Source organism: Spermophilus citellus (assembly GCF_964194105.1).
Source record: "Spermophilus citellus genome assembly, chromosome: 15".
In the NCBI taxonomy this organism is placed as follows: Eukaryota; Metazoa; Chordata; class Mammalia; order Rodentia; family Sciuridae; genus Spermophilus; species Spermophilus citellus.
This window is the reverse complement of record NC_138195.1, coordinates 82,050,783-82,076,247: the sequence shown is the minus strand read 5'-3', so window position 1 is coordinate 82,076,247 and position 25,465 is coordinate 82,050,783. Positions and strand designations below refer to the sequence as shown.

Below are 25,465 nucleotides of genomic sequence, written 5' to 3'. Positions count from 1 at the left end.
AGCTACTTCCAGCCCTAAAGGCGTTTAGTCCTTTTCAGGAGCCGAACGCGCCAACATTTTATTATTAAACAATGGCAGTAGTTGCCACTCTGAAAATCCGAATTCTGGTATTATGGAAACCTCCCGAAGGTCTCTCCCAGGGACAAATTGTCAAATGGGCAGGTAGGCTGCTACTGTGGTCTCCGCCCACCCATGTGAGGTGCAAAGTTTGAGCGTCAGAGCCTGGAAACCACTATTTCGAATTCTTTTATTGTTTTATGCCTCTGACTCACACGAGCACAGGCCAAAGGAGGAGACATAATACCCCATTGAGCGCTTCCTTCCGAAAGAAGCCACCCCGTCGTGCCGGGGAAGGGTGTGAGCGGTCGGACAGGTCTAAGGACTACAGAGCCGGCTCGCGGGGTTGGCTGGGGCGTGGATGCCCGGCGAGGCTCAAAGCCGGGTGTGACCTCCCGGGGTCGCCAAGCAGGAGGCGGCGCGGTGCCGGCCCCGCCCACTGCAGACAGGTTACCTCGCACCTCAAGGTGAGTGGCGTCACGTCGCCTGCGCCGTGCTGATTGGCTCCTTCGGGAAGCCCCGCCCCCTCAGCTGTAGCCGGTCCGGCTTCAGTGTCGCCGCCATCTTTGTTGATGTGTCAGCTCCGCGGGGGTTTGGGGAAGCGGCTGTGGAGAGAGTGAGGGGTGGGCCGCGATCCCCGCCGCTGTCTCCCCCGCCCGCTTCTAGTCCGGCGGATCCCGCCATGGAGAGGTTGGCCCCTGAGCCGGAGCTCCAGTGGCCTCGTTAGGGTGCGGCCTGAGGCTTGGAGAAGTGGGGTGAGTGCCGAGGGGCGTCCGGGACCGACTGGGGCGGCGCGGCGGGGCTGCCAACCTCCCGGACGGTCCGGCGGGCCCGGGGCGGGGGTTGGCCGGCTGCCCGCCTCCGGATCTGGCTTCTCTCCTGCGGGAGGACAGAGGCGAGCGCTGGGGGCCGGGATTCGGAGCCCCTTCTCCTCGCCGCCTCCCTTGGGGAGCGGGGGCCCGGGGAGCGGGCGGCGGGGCCTCGGGCTGTGCCTCGAGAGCTGTGCCTCGAGAGCTGCCGAATTTGGGCGGATTGCCTGGGCTGCAAGTGGAAACTGCGGCTGAGCTCCACCTGCTCGGAGATCTTTCACAGTCATTCACGCATCTCGCTCTTGGGCTCCAAGTTTCGCGTTTACTGTTGTGGCGACTTTTCACCCCCTTCCAAACACTTCCATGACCATGATTTTAAGTTACTTAGAAATGATTCTTTGATATCTTTGAGAGATGCGGTTCTTTGTTTTTATGTTTCCCCCTATGTGGGCGCGGCACCACTGAGCTACGTTCCCGGCTAGTTTATTTTATTTTTTTGTTTTCTAATTTTAATTCACGGCTCGCAAAGATGCCCAGGTTGGCTTCCAATTTGCGATCCTCTTGCCTCACCCTCCCCTGTAGCTGGGATGACAGGCGTTTTACACCGCACCTGGATTATGTTGCTTTTTAAACAAGGACATCAGGCATTTCTTAAACCTTACTTGCTTAGGAAGGAATTCCAAATTTATGTTTCCATCATACATGTAAAGTAGCAAAACAAAACAAAAAATCTCTTGCATATGTCTCCCAAATAGCAATACTGGGTAGCAGTGCCTTGCAGGTGTAGTTATTGCTCAGCCGTCAACAATTTAGCAACTTCAGCAAATATTTATATTTTGATTTTGTCCAGACTTAAGAGGCCCGGATATATAGTCAGAACATCTGTATTAGAATCCTGCTTCCTTCTCTTAATAGTCTTGCAACCTGTGGGAATCAGAAGAGTATAGGAAAAATATGCTGTACTGTGCTTGGTGACCGGCAATTTTCTCTGCATATGTATCATGTTCCTTTGATGCCCAGCTTTTTTATTTATTCCAAAACAATAAATAGGGTATTTTTTCTAAGGAAAATGTGCAGAAAATTAGTGGAACAATGTTTCAAGATGGGTACTAGTAGTTATTAAAAGAAAAATCAATGTTTAGTATGTAGGTTGTGGGTGTGGCCTTCTCAACTATTAATTACACCTTCTTATTTGGCAGAGTGATCTTTCAGAAAAGATTAAGGTTCTAGAGTCATTGAGAGTGAAACTGAAGTATCTTTGTGTATAAAGTACACTGTTCTGTGTGCATTACTTTTCAGTTCTTTCTGAAATGAAAAACAGATGATAAATAAGCCTAGTTCTTTTTTTCCTTTTTGGTCTTTTTGTGTTATTTTAAATTAAACATATTCAGATAAGATATTGGGTAGTTCATAAATCTTGCAGGGTAGTAGGGAAAATGATTATTGAGGAGTCCCCCAGAAGATGCATGGATTATGTTTAATTTTGGGGGCCTTATCTAATTCAGAGTAGTTGTGTATAAACTTAAAGTTTCTTTAAATGATAGGGATTCCATAGAAAGTAATTGACATTTTAGAGTCTTATTTGTTGCTGAGAGGAGTGTCTAATGTGCAATACAGTCACCACTCTAACCTTTTATTAGTTCCCTGATCCATAAACCAGAGAGTTTGGTATAGTAACAACATAGCTAATGATAATTGTCTAGTATATTCATTTTAAAAACATGTTTATAGTTACACACTAACATTTCAAAACAGTGCAGTATACTCAACTTTTTAGGGAGGGGATGATAGGTTGTAGCATGAAAGCAGCCTTATTTAGAGATTTAGAAAACCATCTTTTCCTTCAAAGTACTATTAATAAATCTTCCCTAGTTTCCCAAGCCCTCAAACAGTGTCAATTAAAGTAAGAATCCTTAACCTGAAGTTTTTTTTTTTCTTTTAGTAAAACTTAGGTTTCTCATTTGTTTCTTATCTCTACTTTTAAATACTAGAACCAGTTCTTGAATTTCTTATAAACATGTTACTGGGTTTACAATGTTGTGAGTGTTATACTTACTAATCATTTTAGAGGCAGCAGTGGGATCATAAACAATTGATCCTTTAATCTTAAATTGTTTCAAATAATCCTTTGAATTTTATTAGCTACTGAGATTTAAAATTTTTATTTTGGCTAGTCAATAAAGAGAAACATTGGGGGTAATTAGGTCCAGCAGAGTATTGAATGGATCTATTTATTAACATTTTTCTGTTATTAAAACACACATGAGCTCATCGTCTACTGTGGGATTATGTACTAAGCGCAAACGAATAATTAGTTTTATAAACTATACCATACCATATTAACCAAATCTAGACCAAAGGTGGATTCAAAATTTAAATATTAGCCCAAACTCTTTAACATAAAGCAGACTTACAACTTGCAGTTATTATTTTTTTAACTATTAGCTTTCCCTTTTGTCCTTTTAGTTTTTGGATTTGGAAGAGAGATTAATTGAAAAAACTTTTCATATTTTCTTAGACTAATTAAAGTGCAAATAGTGATATCGATACAAATAGCTGCAAATTAATATTTCTGAATTAGTAAACTTTCTGTTTTCATATTTTAAAAAAATTATTAAAAGTATCTAAAATTGCATGATTCTAATATACCAAACTGATAATTTAACATATATAACTTCTGTGATATATGATGTGGTCACTGACCCTTTTTTTTCTGGAATCATGATGGGTCATAATTTTTCTTTCTCTTGTTATCTTGTCATAGGATTTGGTACTATTTGGGGTTTCTTATCTTAATCCCTTTTAAAAACATCTTTGTGTGTGTGTTTGTACACGAACATGCAGGTGATAATAACTCATGTAGCATAAAAATTCACCTTGCCCCAAGTCTTGGGTACAAAGCTGAAAGACCTCCATGGCAATAAATGACTTTGGCTTCATAATACAAATTTTTAAACTGGTGAGCTAAAAGAAACTTTTTAATTCTACGACTGTGTTTATTTTTAAGAAAACCCAATGTATTCAATTTTACCCAAAAACTTAATTAAGATCTTAACTATTGCACTTTAAAAACTGTATCTTTCTGGTTGTGTGTGGTAGTGCATACCTGTAATCCCTATGACTTGGGAGGCTGAGGCAAGAGGATTGCAAGTTCAAGACTAGCCTGGGCAACTTAGTGAGACCCTGTCTCAAAATAAAAAATAAAAGGGCTGGGGGCATAGCTCAGTGGTAGAGTGTATGCCTAGCATGTACTATGAGGCAGAGGACTCAATGCCCAGTACAGAAAAAAAAAATTTGTCTTCCTTTTTGCATAACGCATCTAGAGTTCTTTGAAACAGTAACTCAGTTTTTGTGTTTTGAGAGTAGAATTGGATCTGTGTAAATTCATCTTAAATAAAACTTAAGCATTAGACAGTTTCATTATGGAAAACAAGGTATTCATGTTTCTTATGTTCAGTTTTTTACTGTTACTTTTAAAAACTTTATCCAGGAAAGTATATCTTTTCAAGTTAATATATGTGAAAATCAATTGTTTGATGGTGTGAGCAGATGATATTGAACTATGTGAATGCTTTTTTCATTGATTTTTGCTTCTGAATTTAATTGCCAGTTCAGAATCTTGCTAAAACTGATAGAAAGGTAAGTTTTGTTTATACTTCTTTCAAATGTATTTGGGGGAATATGTTAAAAGAAAGAAAGAAAGAAACCAAAACCCTCTTGCTATACTTAAACTTTTACTATAAAGAACAGTAAAGCTTATGTTGAAAGGAGTTATCTCAAGGCTCAGTTTGCTTATCTTAATGTATATTATTTAATGATATTATTTGGGGCTTGAATGGTACAATTTATACTTTCAAAGTTTGTAGTTTGTTATAAAGTATTTAGGTTGAACTAAGGTTCTTCTGGATTTAAAATACCTATGAATTTATATATATGTGTATATTCTGATGGGAACACTGGCAGACATTAAAATGCTGTAATGTTAAAATAAAGGCTGTATCGTCTGTAATGCTTTTGTGTTTTTTAGCAACAAAACACAAGAATAAAAGACAGCATAGTCTTTTATGTATTGGTCCACTACATCTCACCTCAGGCATGCACCTTGAGGGATGAAGAATGTCTGTTTTATTCCCTATAGTGTTCCCAACACCTAGAACATGTAGATTTTCAATATGTTTTTGACAAATGGATTAATATCTACTCTGGAAATTATTTTCAACTTGGTACCTTTGTATGAGGCACATTTATTTGATAACCTGTTAACCAAACATCTATAGATTGGATGAATTTGTATTTGCAGTTTCTTGAGTAAGCCTAAGTTTTTGTTGTTTATAATACTAATTAGTGGAAAAAAACAGGAAAGAGAACCCAAAACTGTTAAAAGTGTTTTTATTTATATAACTTTGTAAATAATTTTTAAACACTCATTCCTTCATAAAGAAATAAAATTCAAGGTAGATCATGCTTTGCTTTAAGGCACATAAAAACTGCTTCTTGACCAGTTGCCTACAGCTGATGAGCTCCAGCAAGAGCGAAACCAGTTCTCACCTACTGAAACAGTTTTGAAGTGTGAATTGGTCCTGTAGTACTGTGTCAGAAACACAAACAACTCTGGGAAAAATAAATGTTTGAATTAAGAGGAGTTTTGTTACTATAATATTTTAAATATGGTATTTCCCCTAATAAGTGAAAGTTAATAAAGAGTTGAAATATCTTGTATTACTTTTAACATTGAAAAAGCAACCTTTATTGTAATCTATAATTGTAATTACTGCATTTATTTAAGAATGTGAATTTGATTTGTACAGATTCTTCTTAAATTAAAATAATCTTGTCAATGTCTAGTTTTGCATCCTCTCCATTTAATCTAGTACTAGGCTATTCTATCCTTAGTAGCTTTGGTGATAACTCCCCTCCCAAAATAAAAACTTGAAGAGCATCCAAATTGGTCTGCATCAGCATTGCCAACTGGAAAGGCCTGTGGGAGGACTCAGCTGACTAGTTTTTTCCCATAGTTGATTGTGGAGAAAATCAAAGCTTATTACATTTTTTGTTTGTTTTTGTCTATTACCATTCTTTTGTAGTTACTTAATCTTTGGTAATGGCTTTGGTAGTAGATCACATAGATCTTGATTAACCCTCTCCTTTCCTTTAATCCTCTCTTTTTTCTTTGTTATTCAGTCAATAATTATTTGATCATTAGAACACTGTTTGCAAGTTCTAAGTGATTACCAGATGTCGGCTTACATGATGACTTTTTCAGAGGCTATAGGCATATTACTGGGAGAATGTATAGAAAATACTGTTTTTTGAGATTAAATTTAATCCTCCTTAATTTATACAATATGTAAAACTGATCCTAAGCTTAGGAAATTATAAAAACAGTTGATTATTTTGCCTCCTAGATGAATATGCAGCAGGATGTAAGGAAAATTTTTGTTGTTCTGCGCTGTCTTACAGCTTGTTACCCACCCATTAAATGATGTGTGGATGCCAGATCATTGTGTAAACCCAGTGGGTTCTACCATTGTCGAGAACTGCTATACAGCATTTGCAAAAATGAGCAATTAACGTAGAAAATAGATTTACCTATTTATTATTATACTGCTTGAGACTTAAGAACTTTGACTTGAGTTCAGAATGAGGTTCCTTCTTGCAGAAACAAAGCTCATTTAAAAGGTGGAAGGATGCCTGCTCAAAAATGTCATAAGAAAGAAAGGCTTGAACTGCTTAATGAGCATAAATGCAGTGTGTTTTACTTTACATAGAGATTATTTTGTACTTGTGATGAGGGAAAATTTGGAAGAAGATTTAATATTAGAATCAGTCCTTTAAACATATTTTTAGTCTCTAGATAGACTGAAGGAAAGAACAATATGGATGAGAACAAAACCATGGAAATGTTAATGTGTGTGTTGTGGGAATCCTAGTAGACTGGTGAGACTTAGTATAGTTAAGCATTTATTTTAGGAATATGTTGAGAGAGAAGATTGGAAAAGTAATGTTACTGGTTTAGTGTGGAATCTCAATTATGGGAATAAATATTAAAAAGTTTGTTTATTTTACAGTGTTGGGACTCGGATTCAAGGCCATGATCACACATACTAGCAAACACCCTATCACTGAGCTGTCTCCTCAGCCCTTTTTTTTTTTTTTTTTTAAACGGGTCCCTGTTTATACTGTGTAAAACACTCAGCCCTGCAACTTTCCTCTGAAGGGCAGTCCCTTAGTAAGGTCTTGGTCTGACATTATTGTCAATTTTGGTTATTCCAGAAATTAAGACAGACCCCAGTCATTTAACAAACAACTACAACATTAAAATGAAATCACAAACTTATTCTCCCTGAAGAAAAGTTGAAGCTGTTTAGTTCCCAGGTGCTGAGATTGAAGAAGAAGAAGAGGTATAATCTGACTCCAAGATAGACTTCCTCTTTTTTCTTTACCTTAGCACCTTTGGAGTTGGGTGAAGAAACCAGCCAGTAGAGGCAGTTTTCATTACCTGAACCTCTGAAGAGAGAAGAGGTAGCCTTGGATGCACTCTGGTCCATCTGGCTGCATTGGACCGAGGTATCTGAAGAGGTGATGCATGTGGATGTTGTAGGGGCAGTGTTGTAGATCCCTGGCCCCTTTTGCCACTAAGACCCACTTCAGAGAGTGGCTCCTATTCCTGTTTTCCAAGCCAGTGTACTACACTTCAGCCCTTTCTCTGGAATTGGATGACCTGTCTCTTGCTTTGATCCTGTGCCATCCCCGGGTTGTCCCAAGCACCTTGCCCTTCTGTTAACCTTGGTTCTTAATTTGGGAGTTTTAGGAAGAGGAGCTGGAGGGGAGAATGGAGTAAGTTTGAGAAACCAACAGTTAAGTGTTCCAGAGTAATCAGAGGCCTAGCTGGGTTGCAGGTAGGGGACAATGACAATTGAAATATAGGAGACCTAAAATTGTTAAAAAGAATATGAGGGCAAAGGAGAGGAAGAAGTCAGATGACTAGTAAAAATAATATCATTGACAGAAAAGATTAGCAGAGGGTACTCAATTATAGAAACTATAATTATGATTTTGAATTTGGTCATTTTGAGTTTGAGGTGGTAGAGGAACTTCCAGTGGAAATGCCTATATTCAGGTAAAGTATTTAATACAGAGACGGAGGCAGTGAGGAAGAGGAGATAGATAATATGATATCTGTAACTCAAGTACAGGATTGAAAAATTATGTAGGCATCAGCTATGAGTTGTGGCTTCAAGTTATCTAAGTAAATGAATTCTAGCAGAGAAGACTTGGAGACTAAATTCTTGAGAACCACAAAAGCTGGTAAAAGGATAATAAACCCATTTTTGTTTAGTGTTTTTCTGTTGACAAATCAGGCACATGGAGAAGAGCCATAAAGTTGTTGATAAATTGCTTCTCACTTGCTGTATGCTGAGGAGCATAGCATTTTTTATCTGCTACTTATATTATGTCTTAGTCGGCTTTGGGTTAAATTTCTGTTAGATTCATGATACTTTAAAAAGTTCACTTTTAAATTGACTTCTAAATTGTTAAGATTTTAAATTAAACAGCAACACATTCATAAGTTATTCTTAAAGTGAGTTACCTTGAGTGAGGTAATATAAGTGGCAAGTGCCCCTGTTGGAAAATAATTTCACTTTGTTCTAGATTTTGGAATATAAAATACTTAATGAGGCTTTTCATTTATATACTACACTATTTGCATTTTCTAAACCAAGTATTTAACATCAGTGTGGGCTTTGGCTTGTTATCTAATATATACAGCAAGATAATGATGATTTCTGTTTGGTTGTTTGAAAGTAAATATTATACAGATAGATAGCTTAGAGTGCCAAAGTCAGTGGCTATATTAGTTTCTGCCCCAAAGAGCAAAGTGTAAACAATAAGGCAATATTTATTTAACAAAAGAAGCTGATGATCTTCTCTTTCCTTTTAATTGTTCCTTCAATTTTATGTATTCCTAAAATGAGGTTCACCAAATAGTAGTCTTACTAGTTTTAGAACATCATTTTTGTGCTTATAGACTTTAATTCAACAAATACTTGAACCTACTAGGAGTCTTGTAAATAAGTCTTGTGATTTATTACAATTTCTCCTTCTCCCCCTCCCCTCTGTACTAGGGATTAAACCTAGGGGTGCTATGCTATATCCCCAGTTCTTTCTTATTTTATTTTTAATTTTGAGACAGAGTCTTGCTGAGTTGCTGAGTCTGGCCTTGAATTGCTATCCTTTTGCCTCAGCCTCCCGATGGGCCAGGATTATAGGTGTGTGCCACCATGCCTGGCTCCAGATTTGTCTTTATTAACAAAATTCACTCCTGCTTAATTTTCTGAGGATTCTACCTTACTAGTCTTCTCTTATCCTATTTAATCATCCTCTGTGCACCCCCTCCATTATACCTCATTTTGTTATTAAAAAAATTAACCTTTATTTTGTTTTCATCTGTTTTCAGATGAGTATAGCACTCATCTCTGTGAGAACATCACCTGCCTACTTTTTAATCTAAGATTTGGTAGCTCATCTGCTCTATATATGCTTTCTTGATACCTGACAAAAGAAGTTGACAATTCTTTTTCAGTAAGATCACTGAGAGATTTTATATTTATCCATCTAAGGCAATCTTTGAAGCTGAGGGATTTTCATAAAGTAGCCAGGATAGTAATCTTTTTAAATAATAGCAAAACGTATTCCAACCATGTCAAATTAATTTTTAAATATTGCTTCTGTTCACCTAGGTAGTGCATGTGGGCTCCACTTGGTTTGTTTGAAAATTGTTTTATTTTTGATGAAAATGTTTAAAAATCATCATGGTACTTCGTGGATCACTGCCTCAGTAAAAAATTAATTTCTATCAGGGAATCCTTTATGTCTTAACTTCTTTTATTTCAGAGCTAGGTCTATAGGCTATAGATCACCATGACTTGTTATTATTTGGTTTCCTTCTAGGTAAATTTTTGGAAGGGGAGCGGGAGTAACTGGGATTGAACTCAGGGGCACTGGACACTGAGCCACATATCCAGCCCTGTTTTGTACTTTATTTAGAGAAAGGATCTCACTGAGATGCTTAGTGCCTCACTTTTGCTGAGTCTGGCTTTGAATTCGTGATCCTCCTGCCTCAGCCTCCTGAGCCACTCTCAGTAAATTTTTTTTATCATTATTAATATGCATTATATTATTATCTTGGTTTGTGATTTCTCTTCTAGTGTTTCCATCCCTCTCCAGTATTTTCTTATAGATCTTGTAGTCTCTTCCCCTCAGAGCTGAAAGAAGTGTAAACATCTTTGGCACTAATCCTCCATCTATAAGTATTATTCCCTACCTAACATCTTCCAGGAATGATTGGAAAATGCTAAATAGCAACAAAGTAATTAGGGATGTTAGGTGACTGAACGGAAGGAGGAAAGACAATGAGACTTTGCAGTGGCTCTGCTGATTGTAGATAATTTGGATTGGCTATACTATTCTTTTTTCTCAAAGAGATTTTTATTAAAGAAATTATTTTGGGGAAAAATCTGTGGTCTTTGGTTATTGCATATCATGGAGTGTGAGCAAAGAGATATGAGGTCTTGGTTTAAATTCTTTTTTTTTAAATTTTGATGTTTTAATTTCTTAGATGTAAAACAAAGATCAGAAGCAAATTTGAAGAAATGCAAAGTGAATTGGTGCTTGTCAACATGTCAGAGACGGAGAATGAAGCCTTCATTTCCTCTGATAAAAATATTGGGAAAATATCTGAATTAAAGGAAGATTCATGCAGCTCATTTTCTGGTGATGAAAGCAGCAGATTAGAAAATGAATCCAAACTATTGTCATTAAATTGTGACAAAATTTTATGTCAGTCTAATGAACACAATAGTCATGTTGAAGTACACAAAAATTATGTCCCAAATAATGATGGATGTGAGGATTCTTCTGCCAAAAAAGACATATGCCCAGAAGATTCCGAACAAATAACTAACTTACCTAGTGGAGATTTTGCAAAGCAAGTGTCTAAAACAAGTGAAACAGAACAGACTGTAACACAAATACTGGCAGAATTAAGGTCATCTACATTTACAGAAGCAGCTCCTCAAAAGACTTACTCAGAAAGTCTCTATGATACAGACTGCACCAAGAAACTTATTTCAAAAATAAAAAATGTTTCAGCATCAGAGGATTTGTTGGAAGAAATAGAATCTGAGCTGTTGTCTACAGAGTTTGCAGAAGAACACCAAGTACCAAATGGCATGAATAAAGGAGAACATGCATTAGTTCTGTTTGAAAAGTGTGTGCAAGATAAATATTTGCAGCAGGAACATACTATAAAAAAGTAAGTTTTAAAATTCCTTTAAGTAATTTTTTTCTCTAGGACTACAGATATAATTCCTTTAAGTTATCATCTTGTTTACTAATAATTTCATAGTACAGCCATGATAAATAAAGGTGTATTTACTGAGTGCCAAGTTTTTCTAATTATTTAATACTCTAAAGTACTAAATATTATAGTAAATAGTGTAAGTTCATTGAAAAATTGAATTTTTTATACAGACAAAACTTTTTTAAAAAATTTTTTGCTGGGTTAGGTATTGAATTTGGGGCCTTCAGTAGGGTGCTAATACTTGCAAGCACTCTACAACTCAGCTATATTTTTCCACCTAAGTTTTTCATTGTTGAAAGAATGTAGAAATATGTTAAAAATAAGAAAAATTTAAAAGGAAATTAAAAGTCATAAAATTCAACATTTTTTTAAAAATCCCCAGTGTAAATACATTAGTTTGAAAATTAAAATCTAAAGGACATAGAATTAGTTGATTTTCCTTCAATAAATAAGAACATAAACTTTTTTCATGGGGGTGGGTACCAGGTATTAAACTCTGGGGCACTAAACCACTAAGTGATATCCCCAGCCCTATTTTGTGATTTATTTAGAGACAGGGTCTCACTGAGTTGTTTAGTGCCTTGCTTTTGTTGAGGCTGGCTTTGAACTCATGATCCTCCTTCCTCCACCTCCCCAGCCACTGGGATTATAGGCATGCACCACCGTGCCCATCCAAGAACATAAAATTTTAATAATAATTTCATTTAGTCTTTTTTCCTAATATATTACCTTATATTTTTATTCTTGATTTATATAGCTAAGTGATGCATTATTTTAGGTACTCTTTTGTAACATATAAGAAAGTTAAATAAAGTATATTAGCTAGCCTTCACTCAAATATATAGTGATTTCTTTTAAATAGGATACTCAAAGTTTTTTTGTTTGTTTTTTTAATCAAGAGAATGTGTGTATAGAGAAAGAGAAGTAGTCTACTTGACAGAGGAGGATAACAGAAGAAAATATACCATAATTCAAACGTTATTTGATATCAATTTGCCTTTTCATGATCTTCTCCTCCTGGTTTTCAGTCTTTCAGAATATCCTATTCAGTGGATCAGTCTTGCCCAAATCACTAATCCTTCATTGGTTTACCCAGTGAGCTTTAGTTTCTTATTATCTAGGCTTGTCCCTTTTGTATTTTTCTATTTTTGAGTTTATTTGTGATAAAATGCACAAAACATAAAACTTACCATCTTTGTACAACCAACCTGTAGAATTTTTTATCTTGCAAATCTGAAACTATACTCATTAAATAACAAATCCCTATTGCCACCTCTCCCCAGTCCCTGTTGGAAGCCACCATTCTACTTTCTCTTTTTATGAGTATGATTACTCTTAATACTTCATGTAAGTAAAATCATTCAATATTGTCTCTTTGTGATTAGCTTATTTCACTTCATATAAGGTCCTCACAGTTTATCCATATTATAACGTGTGTCAGAATTTCCATACTTTTTAAGGCTGAATATTTTCCATTCTATGTGTATACCACATTTTGTTTATTCCTTCATGGACATTTGAGTTCTTTCTCCATTTTGACTGTTGTGAATAGTTTCTTTGAGCTTACAAATATCTTAAAGATTCTAACACTGTTCTTAGTACTACCTTACAACTATTGCATTACTCCTATTTATATCTTTAATAGTGCTATTTTGTGAATAAACTGTATTCTCTATGTATTTGAATCATTGGAGCTTCTGCCACTTTTAGTTTTTTTCAGGGTAACTTCCTCATTACTTTGCTCTCTGCACCTATCTTTTAGACCTTTCCATTTTTGCCTCTTTTCACTTTTCTTAGATGTGGACTCATTACTTTTGTACATCTCTTATAAACTGTAAGACATGTGCATTTAATGATAATTACAAAAAAACATGCTCTTAATAATGTGCACTCTATATGTATCTGTATGTATATGTATGTGTGTATATATATATATATATACACACACACACACACACACACACACACACACATAAACTCATGGGATCTTCCTAACAACTCTGGTATATACTGGTATTATCCCAATTTTACAGATGAGGTACCTGAAACAGTAAGTAACTTGTTCAGGGTCACATGCAATCAACGCAAGGTTAAAATCTAAGCCTTGTTAGTTTGGCTGCAGAGGTTTTATAAATGTGGTTATAGAAATTAACTAATTACAAATTGTTGAACTTATTTAAAATTAAAAAGTAAAAAGTTGAGTCTTCTTTTTTGCTTCATCCTGTCAGAGCAGTGAGGTGAGCACAATTCTGATCAGAAACCTGGAGTTGGAAGATTCCCATTGCTGTTTGCCAAGTGTTACCTTAACTATATAAACCTCTTTTGAGTCAAATATTTTTCATCTGTGTGAGGGGCACTTACCAGATGGGATTTTGTGGGCATTAGACGTTGTACAAATGTCATATGTTACTTTAAAGTGAGGTTGATCATACACATAATATTTTTAATTCCAAGTAAAAGCTTTGTTCATTCAGGTCAGCTCTAAAACAACTAAAATTTCTTTTCTTTTGCCTTCATTTTAATTTTTCATGAAGAAAACTACTTTTCAGTTCCTTTGATTGAAATGTTCATAAATGCATTTGTTTTCAGATGTCTTTGTTTATATATCCATTCCTGTTTTCTTTTTCTCCCTAGCTTTATTGAAGTACAAAATTGTATATATTTAAGGTGTACCACATGATGATTTGATATGCATTGTTAAATGATTTCTATAATGAAGTTAGATAACATATCCATCACCTTACAAATATACTTTTGGGGGTATGTGTATGTGGTGTGGACCCTTAAGATCTATTCTCAGCAAATTTCAAGTATATTATATGGTATTGTTAATTATTGTTCCTATGGTGTACATTAGATCCCCAGAACTTATTCATCTTATAACCCAAAGTTTGTAACGTTTGACTAACATCTCCCCATTTCCTCTACTTCCTGACCCCCGGCAACCACCATTTCACTATTTTTTATTCTTCTGTTTTCTAATGTATCATTGTTGTTGTCCAAGGTCCCAACAAAATTCTTAATTAATTATGAACAGTTATCTATTTGTATGAGTACTTGGCAAATAAGAATAACAATTTTGGAATGGCTTTGTAGCTCAGTGGTAAAGCCTTTGCCAAGCACGTACAAGGTCTGAGGTTCCATCTTCACTACCACAAAAGGAGAAGGAGGAGAATTATAATGTTTGTTGTTCTTCACTCCCCAACTCCTCCTCTGTTTACTTGTGAAGTATATTTAGAATTGTCTCTCAAGTAGTTTTTTGTAACAAATGAGTGTGTGTGTGTGTGTGTGTGTGTGTGTATGTATTATGTAATCCAAGTTAAACTACTGTGCCATCAAAGGCTTGAATAAACCTACATGCTGCATTTGCCACTTTCCAAAACAGTTGCATGCTTGCTTCCTCACTGCATTCCTGCGCTCAACTGTTGCTTCTCAGAAAGGTCAGCCTTATCACAGCTCAAGTCCTTTCTGTCCTCTTGCTTTAGTTAATGTTTCTTAATAGGACTAAAATCACTATCTGAAATTTTGTTATATCTACTTATCTCTTTTAAAAATATGTCTATTTTTATTTTCTCCCTTGATGATAGGTAAGAAACATAGTAGGTACCCAGTAAGCATTAGTTAAGTAAATGAGTGATCTTCAGAGTAGTAGGTAGAAAGGCCTGGGCTTTGCAATGAGACCAGTATTTAAAACTCAATTCAGCCTCTTACTAGCTATACAACCTGGAATAAGTCCTGGGTTTCCATTGTGTCTTATTTTAACTTCATAAAACAGAAGTGATGATAATTTTACAGTTTTATTTTGAATATTAAATGAAATAATAACTTTTTTATCCCACTCTTCTAGGGATTGAACCTATCACTGTGATATATCCCCAGCCCTTTTTATTTTTATTTTGAAACAGGAACTCATTAAGTTGCCCATGCTGGCCTCAAACTTGAGAGCCTTCTGCCTCAGCCTCCTAAATAGCTGGGATTACAAGAGTATGCCACCATCCCTCAGGAAATAATATCTTTTTTCTTTTTTTAAAATTTTAACTTAGCAAGTAGTGTGCAGTAAACTTATAGTTAGTAACATTAACAATCCTATAATAATAGTTGTTTACTTTCTTAGGTATCCTATAGTTCAGATTCCTTTGTGGGCAATTTTTAAGATTTTATTTCTGTCTTTGTAGGGGGACTTAAGATGAAATTTCTGCTTAAACTTTGTTTTACATTGACTACACTTATATAACTATTAGTATATCATTAAAATATTTCTAAAATGTAAAGCAAGATACCTCAGTCTCAGCCCTATTGCCATTTTGGCTCAGATAATTCTTTGTTACAGGTAGAGATGTCTTTTGAATTTTAGAGTGCTTAGCAGCCTTTCTGACTTCCACCCATTCAACAACCAGTAGCAACCCCTGCCCTTATTGTGACAATCCAGAATGTATCCAGATGCTTGAAGGGATAAAATTGCTCTTGATTACAAACCACTTATCCCAGGGGTTTCTGTGCTGAAGGAAAGTTGTTCATAGTTGAGATGGCCAAAGGCCTGTTTATAATAGGACATGATCTTCTTTTTTTGATTATATGTTACTTGATTTGGAATATCTAGGAAAAATTTAACCACCTGATTGGCTAAAAGAATGTTTTGCAGAATATCTGATGCATAGATCAACAGTGTGAATATTTGATAACAAAGCTGAGTTGATCTTTATTTTTCTGAGCTGCTTTTTCTTATGTGGACAGGATTAGAAGCATTTGAGCTTTAAAAGGGCTGGGGATGTGGCTCAATGGTAGAGTGCTTGCTTGGCAGGCATGATGCCCTGGGTTCAATCCCCAGCATTGAAAAAAAAAAAAAAGACAGTTCTGAGAATGAGAAATGTATCATTAAGAAATTTTATCCTTGTATAAACATGATACTTTATGATAAAAGATTACTTTGGAATGTTAACCCAATATAATCATAGATATCTACACCCTAATCTGCAAACACCCCACATTTCATTATGAATCCATTTTTAATTATGTTTTATCTATACTACCCTTTTATATTTAGGTTAATTAAAGAAAATAAGAAGCATCAGGAGCTCATCTTAGACATTTGTTCAGAAAAAGACAATTTAAGAGAAGAGTTAAAAAAAAGAACAGAAACAGAGAAGCAGCATGTGAACACAATTAAACAGGTAAAAAAGATAAAAAATTTTAAATACCATATTTATAAAATTTTAATTGATAATTTATAAAATAAACACATTCCTGAAAATTTATATATAAATTGAAATTCTGTAAATTAAATCATGTTTTAAATGCAGATAATTGTTCATATTTAAAGCATTCTCTTATGAAGTGTAGGAATCATAGCTTGAATTATTTTATTTTATGTAAATATTTTACGATATGTGTGATTATTCTGCTAAATAGAATATATTACATTATGTTCAAAATAATAAAGACAATTTGATTTGACAGTCACTAGACCATTTTTATCAATCAAGGTAAGAAGCTATACTGTACATAACTTAAAAGTTTATATCTGGCATTAGGATACTTTTATACTTAAAATCTAGTATGGTTCTATTTTCAGTATTTTTGTAAACTATGCTGTGAAGATTTGTTCTTATTACTTGTGATTGTGTATAATCACAGAGCTAACTGGCTCTCTTAGCCTGTTCTTTCCTTTCTTCTTGTTTAATGAACTCCTCTAATCAACAAAGTAACCACTTAGACTTGATAACAAAACTGAGCTGGTCTTTATCTTTCTGAGCTGCATTTTCTTCTGTGGGCAGGATGAGAAGCATTCTAGTCTTTAAAGTATACTAACTTAGCAATGAGGATGGTTCTGAGAAAATACATAATTAGACAATTTTGTCACTGTGTGACCATCCATAGGATCTACTTAAACTAAGATGGCTACAACATCACTAGGTGATATAACCATGTTGAATCATTTGTTATTCGTCATTGACAGAAACATTATGTAGCACATGACTGTTATTTCCTTTCGTTTCATCTTTTACAGAAAGCTGTATAATGAAAATAGCAGAAAATACTTGGTGACAATATAATAAAAAATTATACAGGTTTCACTTGTTTATGCTTTGGTATTCAATTAATGCATCTTTTCACAGTTGAAGATGAATACATTTGTCAGATTTTATGTATGATATTTAATACTGATTTTTATGTACTGTAGGACTACCATATGTAAACCAAACTTAAGAAGGTTAAAGTATAAAGGAGATTTAATAATAATAGTCTGGGTCCAATAGTCAGGTAACTGCTGATGACCAGAATCTTCAGACTGAACAGATGGGACAAAACCAGAGCTTCCTTTCCCAAGTATATTAAAGGTTATACCTTTAAAAGAAAAAAAGAATGTTGGATTCATCTTTCTTTTGCTAGCATTTAAAGAACTTCATACTTTTAAATAGAAAACAAGTCTAGTACAATATTCTTTCTTAATTTTATCTCTAGATCTGCACTGTCCGATATGGTAGCCACATTTGGCTATTGAACACATGAAAGGTGATTAGTCCAAATTGAGAGGTGCTATAAGCATAATATACATAGCTAATTTAAAAGACGTAGTACAAAAAATTATAAAATAGCTCATTTTTTCATGTTTCTGTACATTGAAAAGAAAATATTTTGGGTATATTGAGTTTAAACTATTACACCTGTTTCATTTTGCTCTTTAAAGTGTGACTACTAGAAAATTTAAGTTATAGCCAAGTATGGTGGCACACACCTGTAATTCTAGTGACTTGGGAGGCTGAGGCAAGAGAGTACAAGTTCAAGGCCATCCTCATCAACTTAGCAAGACCCTGTCTAAAAAAAATAAATAAATAAAAATGAGGGATGTAGTTCAGTGGAAAAGCATCTCTGGATTCAATTCCCCATACCAAAAAAATAAGTTAAAAAATTTAAGTTGCCCATATTGTTTTGACAATCAGCTTCTGTCTCTGTACCAAAATACCTGGCATAAACAACTTAAAGGAGAAAGAGTCTATTTTGATTCAGAGTTTCAGAGGTTTCAGTTCATGGTCAGTTGTCTCTATTGCTTTGTGCCTAAGATGAGGCAGAACATCATAGTGGAAGAGCAAGATGGAGGAAAGCTTCTCATCTCATGGCAGCCAGGAAGCAAAGAAAGAGGAAGGAACCTGGGACAAGAAACACACCTCCAGTGACCTACTTCCTTCAACCTTGCCTCACCACCTGCAGTTTCCACCACTTGCATTTGTCCATTCAACTATCAGTAGATTAATCCACTAATGAAATCAAAGTCCTCATTATCATTTATCTTCCCCTGAGCATTGCTGCATGGAGGATTGAGCCCAGGGCCTTGAGCATGTTGGACAAGCGCTCTACCACTGAGCTATATCCTCAGCCCTTTTATTTTATTTTGAAACAGAGTCTTGTTAAGTTGCATGTTCTGACCTTGAACTTGTGATTCTCCTGCCTCACCCTCCTAAGTAGCTGAGATTATTGGCATGTACCATTACATCCATCTGTGGTTTGTATTTCTGTTGGTAGTGTCTCTAGATAGTTTTTTATAAGAAAAATCAGCACACATGTTATGTTTAGGTCTTTTAAAATAGTTTTTTGGGATAAAATTCATATACCTCACAATCCACTCATTTCAAGTGTATGATTCAATGGTTATTAATTTGTGTGACCTTCACCATGGGTTTAGAAACCCCACCACTATTAGTTGTCACTCATTTGCCTCCAATACCACCCTCATCCCTAGACTTAGAGAACAACATGTCTTTATATATTGGCCTTTTCTGGATACTTAATATAAATGGAATCATATATTAAGTAATAGTGTTTTCAGAGTTTCTTTCAAGTTGAGGTATGCATCAATACTTTGTTGTTTTAAATGATTGAATAATATTCCATTGTATGAATAAATATTTTATTCATCCTTTCATCAATTGATGCTCTGTGAGCATTCGTACACAAGCTTTTACATTTCTCTTGGGTATATACCTAGGAGTAAATAGAATGAGTTGAAAGGAGTTTCTTTCTTTTCTTTTTTTTTTTTTTTTTAAGGCAAGAATTTTAGAAGAATTCTTTAAATGTTTGGTAGAATTTACCTGTTAGCCATTTGCATCTGAAGTTTTCTTGGTGTGGATAGTTTTTTTTTTTTTTTTGGTTGCTGTTCTGGGTAAGAAATCACTTGTACAGGTCTATTGAAACTTTATGTTTCTTCTTGAGCTAGTTAGATAGTTGATTTTTTTTTTCTGGGAATTTTCCATTTTTTCTAAGTTAAATGTTTGTAGTATTCATTCACAATTTTTTTTATTTCTCTAAGGTCAGTAGTAATGTCCATCTTTAAATTCTAGTAATTTGAGTCTTCTCTCAATTTAGCTAAAAGTTTGTCAATTTTGTCAACTTTTTTAAAGAATCAACTTCTAGTTTTGTTTCTGTTCTTTAATTCTTTGTTTTATTAAGTTCCACTCTATATATTATATTATTTCTTCCTTCGGTTTTTGGTTTAATTAGTTCTTCCATTGCCTTATACTAGAAATTTAGGTTATTAAATTGGAATCTTTTTTATTTTTTAATAAAGGTCACTATAGTTACAAATTTTCTTCTAAACATTGCTTTAAATGCACCAAATAAGTTTTGGTATGTTATGTGTTCGTTTTTATTCATTAACTAGTTTCAGTTTCCTTTGTGATTTTTCCCATTGGTATTTATGATTATGTTGTTTAATTTTCACAAACTTGTGAATTTCCCAAATTTCTTTCTGTTTTGAGTTCTAATTTTAATTCGTTAGGGTTAGAGAACATATTTTATATGATTTCCATCTTTTAAATTTATTGAGGTTTATTTGTAAAGCCAGCACACATTCTATCTTGGGGGACATTCCATGTGTACTTGAGTAGATGTATATTCTGCTGTTGCTGGGTAGAGTGTTGTATTACATCCAGTTGTTTTTTAGTTGAACTCTCTTGTTTCCTCATTAATCTTCTGCCTAGTTGAGTCTATCTTTTGAAGTAGCATATTGAAGTTCTGACTTATTGATTTGTCTGTTTCTCCCTTCATTTCTGTTCAGTTGTTACTTCAAGTTTTTTGGTGCTGTTATTAGATATGTGTTAGATCTTTTTGATTTTTCTCAATGGATTGATCCTTTTATCATTATAAAATGTCCTTCTGGATCTCTTGTAACACTTTTTAAATTTTATTCAATTTCATCTGATATTCATATAATCGCTCCTACTTATGATTACTGTTTGCATTCTTTTCTTTTCAGTTTATCTTTGGACCTAAATTGTCTCCTGGAGTCAACATATAGTTGAATCCTGTTTTTTTATTTCAGTCTGTCAGTTTCTACCTTTTGATGTGACTATATAATCCATTTTCATTTAATATGATATTTTACATTGATTTATGTCTACCATTTTGCTTTTCATTTTCTATGTCTTATTTCCCCCCCCTCTTCTCCTCTACTTTCTTTTCAACTAATTGAATATTTTCTAATGTAATATTTAAATTTCTTTCATAATATTTAACTACACTTCTTTGAGTTATTCCTGAGTGGATGCTCCAGGGTACCATATGTATACTTTAATGTATCACTCTCTTCAGATTTATGCTAACAATTCCAATGAGATATAGAAATATTGCTATTGATTCCAATGATTAAAATATATTCATTACACACTTTGTACTATATACATACTATTTATTGAAGTATTAGTGGTCTGTTTATTATAGCAATGAAAATGATCTGGGAATAATTTTCTTTACAGTTAGAATCAAGAATAGAGGAACTTAATAAAGAAGTTAAAGTTTCCAAAGATAAACTAGTAGCTCAAGACATTGCAGCTAAAAATGCAATTCAGCAATTACACAAAGAGATGGCCCAACGGATGGACCAGGTATTTTTCATGTTCCTAAATTATTAACTTTATAGTCTGGTGACTCTATTGTTTATTAAAATAAACTAACTCTTTTAGGCTTTTTGACATCAATGGTATGTTAAGAATATTAATTTTATTTATATAAAATCAGCCTTTCAAAAATACTAAAGCAGAATTATAAAAAAAAAAAAAATACTAAAGCAGAGCCATGCACAATGGCACATGACTATAATCCTAGTGGCTCAGGAGGCTGAGGCAGGAGAATTGTAAATTCAAAGCCAGCCTCAGCAATTTAGCAAGGCCCTAGGTAACTAAGTGAGACCCTGTCTCTAAATAAAAAATAAAAAGTGCTGGTGATGTGGCTAAGCACCTTGGGGTTCAATCCATGGCACCGGAAAAAAAAAAAAAAAAAAAAAAACTAAAGCAGAGCTGGGCTGTAGCTCAGTGGTGGAATGCTTGTCTAGAATGCTATAAAGCCCTATGTTCAATCCCTAGCATCTCAAAAAAAAAATAAATAAACAAAGATACTAAAGCAATACATAAATGCCTACTAATTATTTAAAAATAAGTCAAGGAAGTATACAGAATAAAAAATGAAAGTCCTCCTTTGTCTATAATTTTTTCCCCTGCCTTCAATTTGTTTATATCCCATTCCTTGTTCCATAGCTAATTATTGATATTTTGGTTAGTTTTCGTACCTCCTGTGCATGCACAAGTCACACATATTATGTATAGTCTGTTTTGTGTTGCTATTAAAAAAATAACCCGAATCTGGGTACTCTAAAGAAAAGAAGCTTATTTAACTTACACTTCTGGAGCTCCAAAATCAGGGCAATCCAGAGAGAATAGCTGTATAGAGAGGCCACCTGACAGGAGTTAGTGTCTTCTGGCTACCTCTGGTGATTCTAGAGAAGTCAGACCTCACTCTGCCTTCATTGCTGAATGTTTGTTTAATGTCTCCTGCTGGCAGAACCCAAATGGAAGTTTGAGGGTAAAGGAACTTGTTGATATGGTCTATGACAGTCATTTTCCTGGGCCACAGGATGGGACAGAAAAGGGTAGGGTAGCAGGTCTGGGAGCATACATGGAAAATATCAGCCAAAGTAAAAGGAATTGGAAAGAATAATAGCAAATATTAGTATCGTATTATTTTCTATAATTTTGAATTTTTCTTTTTATCTCAAAATTTTATGACACAAGGGCTTAGAATGTAATGCAAGATTAAAAAATACATTGGTGATATAGGAAAACATTATTTATTTTAATATATTTTTATTTTAAAATCTTTTTATTAATGCTAGATAATAATTTTTTCAAAGGCCAACAAGAAATGTGAAGAGGCACGCCAAGAGAAAGAAGCAATGGTAATGAAGTATGTAAGAGGTGAGAAGGAATCTTTAGACCTTCGAAAGGAAAAAGAGATCCTTGAGAGGAAACTTAGAGATGCAAATAAGGAGTTTGAGAAAAACACTAACAAAATTAAGCAGCTTTCTCAGGAGAAAGGCCGGTTGCAGCAGCTATATGAAGCAAAGGTATGATTGTGCCATTGTATCTTACTTGAAATTTATTCTTTGCTTTTCCAGTCAAATGATGATAGCATGGTTTAAACACTCAAAGTTATTGTTGTTAACCCTCTAAGAGTGTTTAGAAATTATAATATCTCATTTCTTGACTGCAAAAAGGTTTGCTGGGAAAAGATGAGGTATTGATTGGCACATGTTTATTGGATATTTTTTTATCTTTTAAAATAAATTGTAGATAACTTTTTTTTAATAGATCTTCTTTTTAAAATCCATATATTGGAAAAATTAACTTGTGCCTCAAAGAAAACTGTTTTGGTAAAATATGTACATAGTTGTGTTACATGTGAATAGTTTTAGAGCCAGAAACATATCTATTCAGACAGACTCTTAATGTAGCACTTATTCACTATAGAGTAGAACTTATGCTTTTCTTATAGAAAAACATATCCTTCCTAGATGCTATCCTATGTTATTTACTTACTGAGTTAACTAAGTAATTAAATTAATGTCTTTTAATTCAGAAATATTGTTATCAATTCTCAGAAATTCTTGCAAAACCAATTTAATATTTAACGTCAACCAGTTAAGAAGAATCATATACATGTGCTTGTGCTCACAACACATCCAATTAGTTAAAATATAGGTATTAATCATCTTCATGTCTATTAATTAAATTTAGAATTTTACTGCCTTCTAATCAGTTTTATGGCCTAAGGGTCATAGTGTATTAACCCTTAAACTATAGTGATGTTGAATGGATTACTATGAAGGGATATAAATGACGAACAAATGATTGATTGTTTAAGTGAAAAATATGACCTAGTGATATTATTTTAGGAAGGTGAAACAACTAGACTCATCAGAGAAATAGAAAAATTAAAGGAAGATATCAACTCTCAAATCATTAAAGTAAAGTGGGCCCAAAATAAATTGAAAGCTGAAATGGATTCACACAAGGTGAGTACTGTAACACCATGAAATAGAAATTAGAATTAGGAGTGAATGCAATAGCAGTTAAGGAGACATGGAACTTGCTTTAGTGACTCCTACAGGATAGTTTGGACCTGAATATTTGGTGATTATGAAAAAGAGGTTTTCTTGCATGATTTACTTATGGGTTGAAATGTTAAATTTTATTATTTGTAGTTTACAACACCAAAATTTGCCTTATTGCATTTTTATTTTGTATGCAAAGTCGGGGGCCGGGTACGAGTATGTATAAGTTATCAAAATCAAAAATAAACTCTGGAAATTTTTAGAAATATCAGTGATGCTATTTAAATAAAATAATAAACATAAGTTCTCTTAACTTCTTCTGTTTTTATTTTTGTTTTCTTTTTTGGTGTTACTGGGGATTAAACCTAGGGCTTTGTGCTTGCTAGTCAAGTGCTCTTCCACTGAGCTATGTACCCCATCCTTTTTAAATTTTATTTTGAGACAGGGTCTTGCTAAATTATTCAGACTGCCCTTGAACTTGTGATCCTCCTGCGTCTGCATCCTGATTTCTCTAGGATTACAGGCATATGCCACAATGCCAAGCTGCAAATATCATTTTAATAAAAAATAAATATAATTAAAAATAATTATAAAAGTTGGTACCAGATGCCATAATTTTAAGCACTAAATGAGCTGATACTCAAAGTAATAAAAGTCTGTATTTGATATTAAGTAAAAGAGCAACTCTGAAATGTGACTTGAATAGAAGAGTAATATAGAAATATATCAACTTTGAGGCTTTCAAAAATAAGCCTAATGATATCCTTTAAACTATAATCCTGGATTACTATATTAAATAATTCCAATCAGTATTTTTAATAGCCTTTGGGTATTCATATGTTAGTATCATCAGAGAAGACTGTAGGGAGAGTAGTCTACAATGGTCAAAGATAGGTTGCAGAACAGTAGACTCCCCTTAAGTCTGCACAGGTATATGAGGAAGCTACCAAGGGTAAGAAAGAAATGCCAGAAAGGAACAGGGTAGCAATCCCTAGAGGTCTCCAGGGCTGAGCCATTTATTATTTCCCTTCCTTTTGGTTTTCAGAATAAGGAATTAGAATTCCAAATCCACATGGACAATAATGGTTTTTAGCTGCCTGAATTGCTTTAAGATATGAACATAATACTTGGACTAATATCTAATATTTGAGGTACCTTCCTTATTTTCATCTATTGTCAAAAGAGACAGGATCCTTAAACTTACTGGAACACTAGCATTGAGGAGTGAAAAACTTTACAAATATATGAGCTCTGTATATTCAGAGAATGGGTGCTATCTGATTCCTTTTTTTTTTTTTTAAAGAGAGAGAAGAGATAGAGAGAGAGAGAGGGAATTCCTTAATATTTATTTTTTAGTTTTCGGCGGACACACATCTTTGTTTGTATGTGGTGCTGAGGATTGAACCCAGGCCGCACGCATGCCGGGCGAGTGCGCTACCGTTTGAGCCACATCCCCAGCCCGATATCTGATTCTTAATGACAGCCTTGAGATTAGATGGAACCAAATACTCTGTAAGTGCATTAGAAAAGTGGGTTAAGGCTGACGTCTGTAAGGTAACATGGTGTGGATGCTAGAAAGTGAAAATAACATCCATACTAGCCTGGTATGTGAAAATCAATATTTACCTGTTCTTTTAAAGTAAGGCTTTTCTTCCCAGCAAGCATTTAGTTCTGTACACAGTCATTGCTTTCAGAGAGGGTCTGAGATAGACCCCTGCTTACACCCCTGCTTACATATTTTATATGTTACCTAATAGATGTGAGAGGGAATCTCTGGGTCAAAGCATACAGATCTCTAGGGCATACTACCAGAACTGAAGTGTAGCCTAGGTAGTCTAGACACCCAGATCATCAGAT

At 34.6% G+C, this 25,465-nt stretch overlaps 1 protein-coding gene across 1 annotated transcript in view; it reads left to right on the top strand.

Moving 5' to 3' along the window:
• Positions 1-526: 526 nt before the first annotated feature.
• Positions 527-25,465, top strand: part of CCDC186 (coiled-coil domain containing 186) — a 49,725-nt gene continuing 24,786 nt past the window's right edge. The window contains exons 1-6 of the mRNA XM_081268055.1: positions 527-812; positions 10,486-11,181; positions 16,274-16,400; positions 20,979-21,107; positions 22,409-22,621; positions 23,450-23,569. Coding sequence (XP_081124181.1) covers positions 10,520-11,181; positions 16,274-16,400; positions 20,979-21,107; positions 22,409-22,621; positions 23,450-23,569 — 1,251 coding nt within the window. The 5' untranslated portion in view covers positions 527-812; positions 10,486-10,519. The remainder of the gene's footprint in view (positions 813-10,485; positions 11,182-16,273; positions 16,401-20,978; positions 21,108-22,408; positions 22,622-23,449; positions 23,570-25,465) is intronic.